Source organism: Phyllobates terribilis, unplaced genomic scaffold (assembly GCF_046119375.1).
Source record: "Phyllobates terribilis strain yellow unplaced genomic scaffold, ASM4611937v1 Scaffold_5__5_contigs__length_657084704, whole genome shotgun sequence".
NCBI lineage: Eukaryota > Metazoa > Chordata > Amphibia > Anura > Dendrobatidae > Phyllobates > Phyllobates terribilis.
In genome coordinates, this window is record NW_027362765.1 from 158,832,290 (window position 1) to 158,850,015 (window position 17,726).

Here is a 17,726-nt window from a genome sequence, read left to right on the forward strand (position 1 = left end):
TGTGAGTCCCTAAAAGTGGCATAATACCTCTGACAACATTGTTCACAGAAGTGACCTGGGAGTCAGAAATGCTTCCAGGGGTCTTCCCTATGCTTTTCCCATGTCGTTTCAGCACTGTTAGGATGTGTCTGATCATGTCTTCAACACCACATGGGCAGATAAGGAAGTAAAATGTTAAAATGACATTTACTAGTGAATGTATTTTTCACCGTTGAAAGCAATGCAAAAGTGCAAAAACGCATCAAAACCGCTATGTGTGAACATAGCCCAAGGTGTGGAGGAGCATTTTTTTTAGGGGAGTTATTTACTTTGCCTTATATGCAAGTCATTACCCTGGAAAGAATGTTCCTTTAAAATTTTTCCAGGAAAATCCATTTTTAGTTTAGTTTTTGTATGTTTTATTGTGAGTCCGTAAAAGTGCCGTAATACCTCTGATAACGTTGTTTACAGCAGTGACTTGGGGTCAGAAATGCTGCCAGGGGTCTTCCCCCATGCTATTCCCATGTCATTTGAGCACTGTTCCCATCGATTTGGGCAATTTTTAGGCCCCCTGCAGACCTCTGGAGGGGGCCACCAGAAAAATGCTCAAGCTTCCCATTGACTTACATTGGGCTTGTTGCTCGGGTCGAGTACCCGAGCATTACAATTTCCTCGACCGGAGCAACGAGCACCCGAGCATTTTAGTGCTCGCTCATCATTAGTCACCTGTAATTACTTTTTGAGCTTGAGAGGGGTGTGAAAACAAATCCTGGATTTATAGAGTATGGATGTTTGGTTTCTCCCATAATGGAAATGCCTTACATTTTGTGAAGTGGGTCCTTACCAGATTCCTCCATTGGTTGACTGGAGCTCCTTTGGTTTCTTTGCAATTTTACATTGTCTAAAAGTTGGAGCAGTTGTAGCTGGAACCCTGGGCTTGGCATCATTGCAAAAGTAATAGGGAAGCAATATCTTGAGGGAGGATTGTGCAGTGCCCTTGAGACTTGCCAACTTTTGAGGAAATTAGGGAGTTCTGTCTTTTTTTATAAATTTAGAGAGAATCCGCAGCACTACTGGTAAAGGTGCTCGAGTAGGGTCCAAAACGAACTCAAAGTGAGAAAAACTCTGCACTCAATACAATTATTATGAAAATAATATTTTAATTTTAGATGCAGTCCAGGAAAATAAACGTTGGCCTTCATCAGGGCTGGAACACGGTATCCACCGTTTGTTCATGTGCACATGTGAACAAGCGGTGGATAGCGTGTTCCAACCCCTTAACCACCCCTTACAGGTGACTCTGGTCCTTTTAGACCTTCACCAGTTGAGACACTGAGTCCAGCCTCCCTCTCCTATCGCTTATCTCCTCAGCGGTCGGATTGCACTGATGAATGCCATGTAGGCCGAAACATTTGTTTTCCTGGACTGTATCTAAAATTAAAATATTAATTTCATAATAACTGTATTGAATGCCAAGGTTTTTCTGTCATTTTTCTAAAAGCCTCTTAGATATTATGGGAGAATTGGCAGGTATTTTTATTTGCGATGTTGGCTGCAGAGAGCATATTCCTGCATTACAGACATTATTACATTACATTATTACCGAAATCATTAACTATGGTAATCTAAACATTAAGGCATGTGTTAATAATTATTTGAGCAATTTGTCAGTCAATAATGATCATTGAACAAGTCATGATGTATATGTTATCGATCCTTTTAAAGTCTACTTTAAAATAGATTGTAGTGCACACACTAAAACAGTACCTTATCCTAACAGATGAAGGTCAAGAACAGATTAATTTGGTTTCTAATAACAACCTCAGGTGGGTGACGATCATAAGATCCAAAAGCAATAGTCATATCCCAAGCATCAATAAACTGGACATTGAGTCCTGTAAAGATATTTCTCATTAAGAGATATTGGACATATCCATGAAAGTCACTGAACCGTTCTGCATCAAGATTTATTTCTCTGGTGTTTTCTGATTTTATGATGATTTTTGTATCTGGGCTTCGAACAAACAGATTTTCAATGGCAGTACGAATATTGAGGAGTCGTCTGATGTACAAATGAATAGGAAAGGCCCGGAAATGTAGTCCTAGAGTAATAACGACAACAATGTTATGGCCACCGGAAAGTTGGTCAATTTCATTGAAGATATAGGTATGAGCTCGTTGAGTGTATGAACTGATAGTAATAAAGGGGTGTCCGTGCTTCTTCCATTGGATATATAGGTTATTTTTCAAATCTAATGCCAAATGTATCTTGTGAGCACCACTTCCATGGAGATCAAAAAATTTCAGATCTGACAAAAGATTAAGACAAATAGTAATATACAGTATATGCCTTTTGACTGGGCTCTATTTTCTATATTAGTTTCATAATAATATGATGCCAGGTGTTTGTTTTCTCCTTTTGGCTTTTTTCACGACCTTTGGGCTAATTTTCTTGCTCTTGTTTGGTACAAAAGGAGTTCCTCTAGAAAGGAAGTTTTGACCATGTTCTCAACACCAATTTTAAAAGGTTATGTGATGGGATCAAATAGGACTTGGACCCTCTCTCTTGAAGGACCCAAGAGTTGCCAGGTATCTGGCTTCAATGGTACGTATATTTTTGAATATTGAGGATTATGATGGGATAGGATGGGATTCAAAGAGTATAATATGTGATATGCGTATTGATAACAGCAAACACCTTTAAGATAGGTTTGCTGCCTTCACTTTCTATCTTCTGCAGTGCCTCCTAGGAGCAGGACGTTTAAAGCATTAAAGCTTCCCATAATAATGCTTATGTTATAATATAAGACAGAAGTTGTTGTGATTTGTGAAGCTTTTCCTAATATACTAAGGGTTGGGATTCCGTTTAATGTTTTGTTTTAACAAAGGGAATGGGGATAAATGGCTGCTCCTCTGACTGCACTTATCCTGGGTAACAAAGAGGGTCATCTTAATGAGACAACCTCTGTAGATATTCCATATTTGGGCAAATTATGTCAAAAAGAGGGGTTTCGTACTTGGGACTCTGTGAGCCAAGAGTGGCTTCCACTGTGGTGGACTTGAGTTTCTAATGTGTTACATGGACAACCATGTGAAAAAAGGTTGTCTCTACCCCTTGCAGATGCAAAATGCTAATCCTTTTTTTTCATTCAAAGCAGACATTGGAGGACAGTTGAGCTATCACAATACACAGTAGACTGTTGGTGGCTTTATATTAAGGGGGTATACCAACAATTGTCTAATGCGTATTGGACAGCTTTACAAATCATGCCACATGTTTCTGGGGCCATCCGTAAGTGTGGTCCAGCCCTGAACCTATGCCAATGTACAGGAGAACCCCTTCTTAGAGAAATGCTAGTCTTACTTACTTGTGAAGAGCCGTGGGAAATACTTTATCCACTGACGTAATGTTGAATCTCCCATTAAGTAAATAATTTTACCAGCTGTGCATTTGTTGATGGATGGTAATGTACTCAGGGTGCAATTTGCGGTATACCATTGGTTTCTGTAAAAATAGCCACTAGGAAATGGAGAAGACATTCCAGTTTCACATTTGGATTTAATTGTTGTAAAATTTTCTGTAAAATGATTATGTGAAAGATTAGTATGGAATTCAATGTTACAGTAAGTTTTCATTGTGTAAAATGCAATCCTACAGTAAGTTTTCACTGTATAGGTCCTTGATACTCCCATCAATAATTGTAGTATACATACTGTTTTACACAAGACTACATTTACCTCAAAGCTTAGCCCACTTACACTTTTGCAATTGCTCTTTCCATACAAATAATATAGGCATTAGCACAAGGGCTATCATCACTAGACGTTTGAATACCATGTCGCTACAGTCCACTACAACTCATCAGCTCATAAGTGATTTCTCCAGAAATCAGTCTGAAATATCACATTTTGGCCCAATTCAATTTATCACTGATTTGCACATACAAAGAGAAATTCTGTGTGCCTCACTAGTTACTTTTCCAAAGTATTTGAAAAAGAGGACATGACTCTACAAAGTCTAAAAATTCACCCGATTTATTATTGGTATTCTCAAGTTTTGTGGTGCAAAATGTACACCAACCAAAAGGAGGAGTAGACTTTATGCAAAATGCACCAAAACTTTCCCATTTGTGTTAAAGTTGGAACATCTCATAGCTGCCAAGTCCAAGTTTATGCTCTCTACCAATTAGATAGTATTAGTAAATATAGGCCAAGCAGTGCCTTCTAACCAAGGTTATGTGGACCCAAACAATCATTAAAACCAGGTTAGAGCAGAAATAAGGGTTGTCATTGCAAAACTATGTATTGCCTACTTGTGGAGATTCTCGAGAAGAAAAACATTCATTGATGTTCTTCCCTCCCATGGTACAATCATTGGGAACAGTTGACCTAGTATATGAGATAGGATTAGTGAAGTTGTACTATTATCTACTAAATCAGGGAAATAAGCTGAACCAAGTCAACCTTTATCCGTTAATCACTTTTGGCTGTGCAGATGCCCAAGTATAATGAATAGGGCAGGGACAGTGTGTGGTCAGGAGGCCTTGAATTGATTAATTACATGAACTATCAACACAGCCAGTTATTTAGGAGGAAAATCCTCCAAAAATATTGTCTCATGTGTCAAAGGTACATGTGAAAAGAATAACATTGAACCCTAATGACTGCCTAGCATGTAAACACCTTTGCTCAGATGTAAAGTACACGCCACCTACCATGTGCCAATTCTAACACTGATGTCTTCCTATGCAGGAGAAGGGCTTTTGGCACTAAATATTGAGTGAATTTTTCTTTCTCTACATTTTCTATAGCTACACTGTGCTTTTGAAATTGTTCATAGATTTATCTTTCTTGAAATATGACTCGACTTTCCAAGCACAATGCCATTAATGGAATGTGGCTATCTTGTCAACATTTATTGTTAGTTAAAAAATGACCAAACATTTAAAAAATATATACATTTAACACAGAAACCTAACTTTAACAATTATCTTTCTGATGGCACATTTTTCTGTTACATGTAACAATCTATATTAAAAAAATCTTGCAATTTTCACACTGTCTACTGGGGCTTTTATGGACTTTAAAATCCTTTGGTTTCAGGAAAAAACACATGTACATAGTCACAATGGTCAGCTCCCCAATATACAGTTATATGAAAAAGTTTGGGCACCCCTATTAATCTTAAGCTTTAATGTTTTATAAAAATTGGTGTTTTTGCAACAGCTATTTCAGTTTGATATATGTAATAACTGTTGGACACAGTAATGTTTCTGCCTTGAAATGAGGTTTATTGTACTAACAGAAAATGTGCAATCTGCATTCAAACAAAATTTGACAGGCGCATAAGTATGGGCACCCTTATCATTTTCTTGTTTTAAATACTCCTTCCTACTTTTTACTGACTTACTAAAGCACTTTTTTTTGGTTTTGTAACCTCATTGAGCTTTGAACTTCAGAGCCAGGTGTATGCAATCATGAGAAAAGCTACTTAAAGTGGCCACTTGCAAGTTGTTCTCCTGTTTGAATCTCCTCTGAAGAGTGGCATCATGGGCTCCTCAAAACAACTGTCAAATGATCTGAAAACAAAGATTATTCAACATAGTTGTTCAGGGGAAGGATACAAAACGCTGTCTCAGAGATTTAACCTGTCAGTTTCCACTGTGAGGAACATAGTAAGGAAATGGAAGAACACAGGGACAGTTCTTGTTAAGGCCAGAAGTGGCAGGCCAAGAAAAACATCAGAAAGGCAGAGAAGAAGAATGGTGAGCTCAGTCAAGGACAATCCTCAGACCACCTCCAGAGAGCTGCAGCATCAACTTGCTGCAGATGGTGTCACTGTGCATCGGTCAACTATACAACGCACTTTGCACAAGGAGAAGCTGTATGGGAGAGTGATGCGAAAGAAGCCGTTTCTGCAAGCACGCCACAAACAGAGTCGGCTGAGGAATGCAAAAGCACATTTGGAGAAGCCAATTTCTTTTTGGAAGAAGGTCCTGTGGACTGATGAAACCAAGATTTAGTTGTTTGGTCATACAAAAAGGCGTTATGCATGGCGGCAAAAAAACACAGCATTCCAAGAAAAACACTTGCTACCCACAGTAAAATTTGGTGGAGGTTCCATCATGCTTTGGGGCTGTGTGGCCAATGCCGGCACCGGGAATCTTGTTAAAGTTGAGGGACGCATGGATTCCACTCAGTATCAGCAGATTCTTGACAATAATGTTCAAGAATCAGTGATAAAGTTGAAGTTATGCAGGGGATGGATCTTTCAGCAAGACAATGATCCAAAACACCGCTCCAAATCTACTCAGGCATTCATGCAGAGGAACAATTACAATGTTCTGGAATGGCCATCCCAGTCCCCAGACCTGAATATCATTGAACATCTGTGGGATCATTTGAAGAGGGCTGTCCATGCTCGGCGACCATCAAACTTAACTGATCTGGAATTGTTTTGTAAAGAGGAATGGTCAAAAATACCTTCATCCAGGATCCAGGAAATCATTAAAAGCTACAGGAAGCGACTAGAGGCTGTTATTTTTGCAAAAGGAGGATCTACTAAATATTAATGTCACTTTTCTGGTGAGGTGCCCATACTTATGCACCTGTCAAATTTTGTTTGAATGCAGATTGCACATTTTCTGTTAGTACAATAAACCTCATTTCAAGGCAGAAACATTACTGTGTCCAACAGTTATTACATATATCAAACTGAAATGGCTGTTGCAAAAACACCAATTTTTATAAAACAATAAGCTTAAGATTAATAGGGGTGCCCAAACTTTTTGATATAACTGTATATATTGTATAAAGAATCTTATGAGCTTGTGAAAAGGTCATTGTTAAGGGGGGGTACAGTGTCAGATGTGGAATAATGTATTTTGATTGGTGGCTTCTTTATAATCAGCTGCATATACTGTTGTAAAAACTCTTATTGAAAGAACAGGAAGTGTTAGTCTAAAAATAATTAAGAGCTACTGCGGTGGGTGGATGTGCAGTATTAGGCCAAACTTCCGTTGCTTGAGATGCGCTGTGCAGCTCAGCTCTAGAACTGAGTAGTTACAGCTTCCACCAACACCTTGAATAGCTGATCAGCAGCAGTGTCGGGATTCAAACCCCCACAGATCAGTCATTAAAGATAGGCCATCAGTGTTAAAGTCATGGACAACCCCTTTAATGATTTAGGAAAACTTCTTTCATGCCTATAGTGGATATAAAAATGTCAATATACATGTGTTAAAATACTAGGTTTTGGTCATATTAAAAGATTATACCAAGAAGAATAATTTACAAACTGTATCCACCTTTTTCTGTCTCCTATAATCTGTACAAATCCATTGAGAAACAAACGGAAATCATTTTGAGGGGGAAAATAAAAATAGCAAAACTAAAATAATGTGTTTGCATAATTGTGAACACCCTTTTTTAAATGAGGATCTAGTTGTGTTAAGAATTCGAGTCATATAAACTACCGAAGTACTACAGTCATGAGCAAAAGTGTTGGCACTCTTCAAATTGTTCAAGAAAATGAAGTATTTCTCCCAGAAGATTATTGCAATTACACGTTTTGTTATATACATCTTTTTTCCTTTGTGTGTATTGGAACAACACAAACTGTGAAAAAGGCAAATTGGACATAACTTCACACAAAACCCCAAAAATGAGCCACACAAAAACATTGGAACCTTTTCAAAGTTGTGAGTAAAGAACTTTGTTTCAAGCATGTTATGCTCGTTCAAACTCACCTGTGGCAAGTAACAGGTGTGGGCAACATGAAAATCACACCTGAAACCAGATAAAAAGGAGAGAAGTTGACTCAATCTTTGTATAATATCGGTGTGTGCCTCACCAAGCATTGAGAACAAAAAGAGGAAAATAAAACTAAGCTCCCTGGACGTGGGTGGCAGAGAAAAATTGATGAAAGGTTGTAAGGCAGACTAGTCGGGATGGTGGATAAGCAGCCCCAATCAAGTTCCAAAGGAATTCAAGCTGTCCTGCAGTATCGGGGTGCATCAGTGTCAGCGCGAACTATCCGTTGACATTTGAACTAAATTAAACGCTATGGCAGGACACCCAGGAGGACCTCACTGCTGACACAACATAAAAAGGCTATTCTCCAGTTTGCCAAAATGTGCGTGAGTAAGCCAAAATCCTTCTGGGAAGGCATCTTTTGGATAGATGAGACCAAGATAGAGCTTTTTGGTAAAGCACATCATTCTGTCTGCCGAAAATGGAATGAGGCCTACAAATAAAAGAACACAATACCTACAGTACTTACAGTGGGGAAAATAATTATTTGATACACTGCTGATTTTGCAAGTTTTCCAACCCACAAAGAATGGAGAGGTCTGTAATTTTTATTGTATTTAAATAAGTATGTGATACAATAGAAAAACATAACTTGACCAAGTTTGCACATTGCAGCAGTTATTTTGGCCCACGCCTCCATTCATATCTTCTCTAGATCTTTCAGGTTTCATGACTGTCGCTGGACAACATTCAGTATCAGCTCTCTCCAAAAATTTTCTATTGGGTTCAGGTCTGGAAGCTGGCTAGGCCACTCCAGGTCCTTGAAATGTTTCTTAAGGAGCCCCTTCTTAGTTGCCCTGGCTGTGTGTCTCAGGTCACTGTAATGCATGCTGGGAGACCCAGCCATGACCCATCGTCAATGCTTTTCCTGGGGAAAGAGGTTAGGAAGTTGTCAGCCAAAATCTCGCGATACATGACCCCAACCATCCTACCTTCAATATGGTGCAGTCATACTGTCCCCTTTGCAGAAAAGTACCTTGAAAGTATGATATTTCCCCTACCATGCTTCATGGTTGTGATGGTGTTCTTGGGATTGTAGTCATCCTTCTTCTTCCCCCAAACACAATTGGTGCAGTTGATACCGAAAAGTTCTATTCATATGACAACATGACCTTCCCCCATGCCTCCTCTGGATCATCGAGGTGGTCATTGGTGAACTTCAAACGAGCCTGGACTTGTGCTGACGTGAGCAGGGGGACCTTGCGTGCATTGCAGGATTTTAATTCATGACGACGTAGTGTGTTACTAACAGTAATGTTTGAGAATGTTGTCCTGGCTCTCTTCAGGTCATTGACCAGGTCCTTCCATGCAGTTCTGGGCTGATTCCTGACCTTTCTCAGAATCATCCTTACCCCATGAGGTGAGATCTTGCATTGAGCCCCAGATCGAGGAAGATTGATATAATTGAGTGGGTGATGGAACGACTGTACCGTGATCTGAAGAGAGACCAGAGGGGCGTGACTAGGAGCCTCACCAAGTTCTACCTCGGATGCACAGCAGCTGACGATACCACAATATGAGGAGAAAGAAGGGAGATAGGACCGAGTGCTACTCTGAGACTGACCTCGGGTCGATGGTAGCTGACCCCCAAGGGACAGGAGGCAGGAGTGGTATAGTGACTGGAATGACATACACACAGGCAGGCAGGTACTGGCGGACACGACTGGTACCCAGGTAGGCAGGTGCGGATTGGCACAATCAATAGACAGGCAGGTGGGCACGACTGATATACAAGCAGGCTGGTGCTTGTGAGCACAGCTGATATACAGAAAGGCAGGTACTGGCGGACACGACTGGTACCCAGGTAGGCAGGTGCAGATGGACATGATCAACAGACAGGCAGGTGGGCACGACTGATATACAGGCAGGCTGGAGCTGGCAGGTATGGATGATATACAGGCAGGTGCTGGCGGATACGACTGATGCACTCACTGGCAGGAGCTGGGGGACACAATGGAAGTACAGGCAGGGAGGAGGACAGCTGATATACAGTGGTGGCCAAAAGTATTGTCACCCCTGCAATTCTGTCAGATAATACTCAGTTTCTTCCTGAAAATGATTGCAATCACAAATTCTTTGGTATTATTATCTTCATTTAATTTGGCTTCAATGAAAAAAACACAAAAAGAATTGTCCTAAAGCCAAATTGGATATAATTCCACACCAAACCTAAAAAAGGGGGTGGACAAAAGTATTGGCACTGTTTGAAAAATCATGTGATGCTTCTCTAATTCGTGTAATTAACAGCACCTGTAACTTACCCGTGGCACCTAACAGGTGTTGGCTATAACTAAATCACACTTGCAGCCAGTTAACATGGATTAAAGTTGACTCAACCTCTGTCCCTTGTCCTTGTGTGAACCACATTGAGCATGGAGAAAAGAAAGAAGACCAAAGAACTGTCTGAGGACTTGAGAAACCAAATTGTGAGGAAGCATGAGCAATCTCAAGGCTACAAGTCCATCTCCAAAGACCTGAATGTTCCTCTGTCTTCCGTGCGCAGTGTCATCAAGAAGTTTAAAGCCCATGGCACTGTGGCTAACCTCCCTAGATGTGGACGGAAAAGAAAAATTGACGAGAGATTTCAATGCAAGATTGTGCGGATGGTGGATAAAGAACCTCGACTAACATCCAAACAAGTTCAAGCTGCCCTGCAGTCCGAGGGTACAACAGTGTCAACCCGTACTATCCGTCGGCGTCTGAATGAAAAGGGACTGTATGGTAGGATACCCAGGAAGACCCCACTTCTTACCCCGAGACATAAAAAAGCCAGGCTGTAGTTTGCCAAAACTTACCTGAGAAAGCCTAAAACGTTTTGGAAGAATGTTCTCTGGTCAGATGAGACAAAAGTAGAGCTTTTTGGGAAAAAGCATCAACATAGAGTGTACAGGAAAAAAAAAGAGGCATTCAAAGAAAAGAACACGGTCCCTACAGTCAAACATGGCGGAGGTTCCCTGATGTTTTGGGGTTGCTTTGCTGCCTCTGGCACTGGACTGCTTGACCGTGTGCATGGCATTATGAAGTCTGAAGACTACCAACAAATTTTGCAGCATAATGTAGGGCCCAGTGTGAGAAAGCTGGGTCTCCCTCAGAGGTCATGGGTCTTCCAGCAGGACAATGACCCAAAACACACTTCCAAAAGCACTATAAAATGGTTTGAGAGAAAGCAGTGGAGACTTCTAAGGTGGCCAGCAATGAGTCCAGACCTGAATCCCATAGAACACCTGTGGAGAGATCTCAAAATGGCAGTTTGGAGAAGGCACCCTTCAAATATCAGGGACCTGGAGCAGTTTGCCAAAGAAGAATGGTCTACAATTCCAGCAGAGTATTGTAAGAAACTCATTGATGGTTACCGGAAGCGGTTGTTCGCAGTTATTTTGGCTAAAGGTTGTGCAACCAAGTATTAGGCTGAGGGTGCCAATACTTTTGTCTGGCCCATTTTTGGAGTTTTGTGTGAAATGATCAATGATTTGATTTTTGCTTCATTCTCTTTTGTGTTTTTTTCCTTGCAAGCGAATTAAATGAAGAGAATAATACCAAAGAATTTGTGATTGCAATCATTTTCAGGAAGAAACTGAGTATTATCTGACAGAATTGCAGGGGTGACAATACTTTTGGCCACCACTGTACATGCAGTTATACAGGAATATGAGCACTGAGAACTGACAAGTGTGTTAGGAACAGTCTTACAACATTGCACAAGCACCTCCCATAAGGTGGAAGTGCCTTAAATAATAAGTGTCTCCCAGCCATTGGCTGGGGACACTTTAGAATGGCGCGCGCTGTCCTTGAAAGAAGGACGGGACCAGTGCCCAGGGATCTGCAATAATTTTCTCAGAGAAAAAAATAATTTTCTGGAACTGTTTCCAGGGTTCCAACACTTGTGGCCATGATTGTATATACCTTAAATTCATATTACCTTACACCACCATATACTGTATATTAGTTAACAACAATAGGAAGGAGAAGAAAAGAAAATTAGAATGTGAGTAAAATATTAATTGTATTAATATGCTGTATATTAAAATAGCATTATTAAAATACATTTTGACTATAGCCTGAGTAAAATTCCAAAGCTGATTGAGCTAATATTTTAACTGTTAATTACTGCATTTAGTATTGCTCTCACCTACTACTGGAAATTTTTTCACCAATAATTGTAAAAATCCATATTACAATATCAGCCACAGTCCCCCTTAACCCCTTCATCCCTGCGCCATTTTCCATTTTTTTGTTTTTTCCTCCCCTTCTTCTAAGAGCCATACTATTTTTAGACTTCCGCCAGTATGGACGAATGAGCACTTGTTTTTTGCGGGCCAAGTTGTACTTTTGAAAAATACCATTGATTTTACCATATCATTTACTGGAAAACGGGAAAAAAAATCCAAAGGTGATGAAATTGCAAAAAAAAATGTGCCATTCCACAATAATTTTTTGAGTTTATTTACCATGTTCACTAGATAGTAAAATTGACATGAACATGTGATTCCCTAGGTCAGTATAAATATGCAGATACAAATTTTTATAGTTTATTTTTTATTTAAGTGGTGAAAAGAAAATCTGAAATTTGATATGAAAAAAAAAAAGTTTTTGCCTATTTCGCCATTTTACGAAACCCATAGCAATTAAATTTTTTTGGGATATGGTGCAGGGTGATGGCTTATTTTTTGCGCCTTGATATGTTTTACTGATATTATGCTTATATATTATTATAATATTATAATATAATATTACTTTTATATTTTGATATATCAGACATTTCTGAACATAGCGATACCAAAGATGTGTATTTTTTTTATTGCTTTATTTTCAATGGGGCAAAAGAGGTTTGATTTGAACTTTTGTGTTAGGAAAAAAAAAGATTACAAACACGCCGCTCCTCTGAAGGAACCGCCTAGCTAACTAGTTAAAATCTCTCAGTATCCAAGACCAGCGTCAGGAAAATCCTCTTTGCGCTGTTATACCAACAAAATGGCACTAAAACAACATGTCCGCTCTTTATACGGAGAGAGATAAGTGACTTCAGCAGCCAATGGCACAAGTCCTTATGTCTGGACATTGTCGATGGTTCCTGATCCCTGATTGGCTTGCTGGAATCTGCAAACATTAAGTTAAGAAAAAAAAATTAGATTAACAGCACGCCGCTACTCTGACCTCTCTCCACCCACTCCCCTTATCAAGCACGTTCCCCTCGTTAATCATACACCACCTCTATGCTAGCCAAGGTGCTAAAACTACACTGCTCAAAAAAATAAAGGGAACACTTAAACAACAGAATATAACTCCAAATAAATCAAACTTCTGTGAAATCAAACTGTCCACTTTGGAAGCAACACTGATTATCAACTTCACATGCTGTTGTGCAAATGGAATAGACAATAGATGGAAATTATTGGCAATTATCAAGACACACTCAATAAAGGAGTGGTTCTGCAGGTGGGGACCACAAACCACATCTCAGTACCAATGCTTTCTGGCTGATGTTTTGGTCACTTTTGAATGTTGCTTGTGCTTTCACACTCATGGTAGCATGAGACACACTCTACAACCCACAGAAGTTGCTCAGGTAGTGCAGCTCATCCAGGATGGCATATCAATGCGAGCTGTGGCAAAAAGGTTTGCTGTGTCTGTCAGCGTAGTGTCCAGAGGCTGGAGGCGCTACCAGGAGACAGGCGAGTACACCAGGAGACGTGGAGGGGGCCGTAGGAGGGCAATTTGTGCAAGGAGGAACAGGAGGAGCACTGCCAGAGCCCTGCAAAATGACCTCCAGCAGGCCACAAATGTGCATGTGTCTGCTCAAACGGTTAGAAACCGACTCCATGAGGGTGGTATGAGGGCCCGACGTCCACAGATGGGGGTTGTGCTAGGACACTTGGCATTTGCCACAGAACACCAGGATTAGCAAAGTCGCCACTGGCACCCCTGTGCTCTTCACAGATGAAAGCAGGTTCACACTGAGCACATGTGACAGACGTGTCAGAGTCTGGAGATGCCGTGGAGAGCAATGGACTGGCCCGCCCGTTCCCCAGACCTGAATCCGATTGAGCACATCTGGGACATCATGTCTCGCTCCATCCACCAGTCACGTTGCACCACAGACTGTCCAGGAGTTGGCGGATGCTTTAGTACAGGTTTGGGAGGAGATCCCATAGGAGACCATCCGCAACCTCATCAGGAGCATGCCCAGGCGTTGTAGGGAGGTCATACAGGCACGTGGAGGCCACACACAATACTAAGCCTCATTTTGACTTGTTTTAAGGACATTACATCAAAGTTGGATCAGCCTGTACTGTGTTTTTCCACTTTAATTTTGGGGGTGACTACAAATCCAGGCCTCCATTGGTTAATAAATTTGAGTTCCATTAATGATTTTTGTGTGATTTTGTTGTCAGCACATTCAAATTTGTACAGCATAAAGTATTCAGTGAGAATATTTTATTCATTCAGATCTAGGATGTGTTATTTGAGTGTTTTTTTTTTGAGCAGTGTACTTTATTGGCAGTGCAATCATTTCTCGCACTTTTACCTACTTTTACTGACTTTTACTAATTTTAAGAAAAAATGCTTTTGTGTCCCATCCCGAATGTGAATGTGCCATATTCGTGCTGAATTTGAAATTGGCGATTGTTATTCAAACATATTTGCTCATCTCTTTTGATGAATAATTGTGGTGTGAAATCTGTTTTAAAATAACCACCAATTCTCTCCTTTGCTTAGCAGCAGCTCTCCCTACTGTGCCTCTTTGACCAGTAGACTGTGACGAGGTCTTATATAGACCCGATGACGCTATGCAGCCAGCCAATTACTGCAATGCCACAACGAACATGGCTACGGCATTAGTGACTGTCAAACAATCCCTGCATACTAATTGACTGCCTAGTATGTGCCAAATATGTGGGGCAGGGATTCAAGCTCCCGTCCGAACATTCAAAAATTGCTAGCGGAATAACGAGCATCTCGAGCACTGTGATGCTCGGGCGAGTAACAAATAGTGGCGAGCATGCTCGCTCATCACTAGAAAATTCTTGATCATGTGTACAGCATTTCAGGATTGTCATTGCATTAGCTAGCACAAGGATTCCTTAGTGTTTTTGGCCCATTTCCACGCCGAAAAAACGCCGCAAAACATATAGTGTGCACATGGCCTAATGCAATGAACTCTGCCTATATGCCTCTAATACACTATCCCTACTCTGCCAGCTAACCCTACATGAATTGCAGATAAGATAACTATTGTTAGATAATAGAATCTATTTGAGTTATATATTATTTATTATAGGGAGGGATGAACATAGTGAATGCTGCTAGCCACATGTATCTGTTTGCAGCTAAATCATGTGTCCACTCTTTGATATTGGGCATACAGCGACTATTGTTTAATCTGATGCCGGATCAACATGTTGCACATTACTGGCCACATGTATCTATTAGGACACATGGTGTAGACGCTATCTAGTGATGAGCGAGCATGCTCGTTACTCAAGATTTACGAGCATGCTTGGGTATTTTCTGAGTATCTTTGGTGTGCTGGGAGGTTGTTTCCATCACTCCTTTTTGCATGATTTGCAACTGTTTGACAGCTTTAATACATGTGAGGAATGTCTGCTTGAGCTAGTATTGAAAAATAATTATTTCCTCTTTGGTGATAAATATTATCTACAACATAGAGGAACTGCCATGGGGGCCAGTATGGGTCCCGCATATCCTAACTGGACCATGATGGTCATGGAGGAGGACCTTTATCTATGTGTCCCACCACTTCAAACATGTTTGGGGGTGGTGGAGGTACATAGATGATGTCCTCCTCCTTTGGTCTGGATCTATGGAGGAATTGGTGGAATTCTATGTCTTTTTGAACAACCTGGATAGTGATATTAAATTTACACTTTTGAGCTCAGATTCAGAGATACAATTTTTGGATGTTCTGATTAAGTATGAGAATCATAAACTGAGTACGGAATTGTGTGTTAAACCGACGGATAAGAATAATTTATTACGATATGATAGCCATCACCCACGTAAAATGGTGGAATCTTTACCATATAGTCAGTTCTTAAGAGTTAGGAGAATTGTTAGCAATGAAGATAGACTTGGGACTACTGTGGACTCTATGGTTGACAGATTTAGGGAGAGGAAGTACCCCAAAAAACTGTTGAATAAATGGAGTGATAAGGTTGAAAAATTAGATTGTACTACCCTTTTGGATGAAAAAACAGTGGTGATCCTACTTTGAAGAGAGTCCTATTGGTTGCCACCTTTTGTGAACAGAGCAAATATGTGGCCAATACTGATAAAAAACATTGGCCTATGCTTAATAGATGTATGCCGGAAGTTAAAGAGTTTAAAATGCCCCCTTTAATTTCATATAAATGGACAAAGAACATTAAATATAGATTAATACGGGCGGATATTGGTCCTCAGAAGACAATAACCCAGGGTTCACTAACTATAAGAAAAAGATTGGGTTGTTTCCCATGTCTCAATTGTGTGAATTGCCCAAATATGTTAAAAGGGGATAAATTTCAACATCCAATAAGTGGAGTGATATATACAATTAAATACTATCTTACATGCTCTTCTGACTATATTGTTTATTTACTGCAGTGCTCGTGCAATTTATTATATATCGGTGAGACGACTACAGATTTTAAGACTAGGATGAACAATCATAGACACTCTAGAGACAGGTAAGTCGAGTATTTTCTTCCTCATAAACATTTCATAGAAAAGGGACATCTTGAGAAACAATTGAAATTTAGGATTATTGACCATATACCCCCACTTAGAAGAGGAGGGGATAGGGTGCGCCTGCTCAAGATTAGGGAACTTGAATGGATTAGGAGACTTAGGCTATGTGTCCACATAGCAGATTTGATGCAGAGCGTTTTTGCCTCTCTCTGGCAAAAAAAAACGCATGCAGATTTGCATGATTTTTTTCTGCCAGAGAAAAGCGTTTTTTCAGCGTTTTTACATGCGTTTTTTCAAGCACTTTTCCAAGTGATTTTTAGCATCACTTGGAAAAGTGCTTGACAAGTTGGTCACACAATATAAATCAATGCAACTGGCATGGATTTATATTGTGTGACCAACTTAGATGCTTTAAATGCAGCATCTATAGTAAAACCACACGCACCGCGGTTACGCTGCAAATTCGCGGCCATTGAATTTAATTGAAACGCAGCAAATCCACATATACCTACGGGTTTGCTGGGTTTCAATGTTCCCCAATGGCCACGGATTTGCAGCGTAATCGTGGTAGAAATGGTCATAGAACAGCAGCATAGCACCACTGCCTTGGTCAAGTAGCAACAGGCTGTGCTGAAGATAACATGCTTAATTGACAAACCGCCCAGCGCTGCAGAGTTGTTGAAAGCTGTAACACAGCAGCCTGATCTGTGGCTCTCATCGCTGAACATAAAGCCAGGCATGGTCGTGTGGGACAATGGGCGGAACCTGGTGACGGAGAAATGACAGCCGGGGTAGATACGGTTTTCCTCTATGCCAGTCCTTTCACCGAGCTAAAGAATATGGCTGTGGTGAAATACAACTCCCACTGAGCAGCTGTTTCAGATTGAAAAACATTGTGCCCACCAGAGGATTTGATTCTGAGGGCTAACCCTTCTCCCCCACTCAAGAGCCCCATAGCAGATGCAAAGTTAGCGCTATCATGAACTCTCTTGAGGTAAAAGCCAAGGCACACCAGAGAATTCTCTGGTGGGACCGTCCAATGCTGCCAAGAAGCAGTCCTGGCTAAGAAAAGTGTGTGGAAAGGTTCCCGGACACTGCATGGCTGCTTTTTTACTGAGGAGGAAACACACGCAAACACGGGGAGAACATACAAAGTCCTTGCAGATGTTGTCCTTGCTGTGATTTGAACCCAGGATCCCAGCGCTGCAAGTCTTCAGTGCTAACCACTGATCCAATGTGCTGCTGTT

General features: G+C 40.6%; 1 protein-coding gene across 4 annotated transcripts in view; it reads right to left on the reverse strand.

Moving 5' to 3' along the window:
* Positions 1-1,512: 1,512 nt before the first annotated feature.
* Positions 1,513-17,726, reverse strand: part of LOC141272501 (NXPE family member 1-like) — a 254,134-nt gene continuing 237,920 nt past the window's right edge. For 2 of the 4 annotated variants that reach the window (XM_073683299.1, XM_073683300.1), the window contains exons 6-7: positions 3,348-3,557; positions 1,514-2,288 (exon numbers count right to left, since the gene is read on the reverse strand). In XM_073683299.1, the coding sequence (XP_073539400.1) occupies positions 1,753-2,288; positions 3,348-3,557 (746 nt within the window). In that variant the 3' untranslated portion in view covers positions 1,514-1,752. Of the gene's footprint in view, positions 2,289-3,347; positions 3,558-17,726 lie in introns of all 4 variants that reach the window. The other 2 variants (XM_073683301.1, XM_073683298.1) reach the window with 2 other exon arrangements.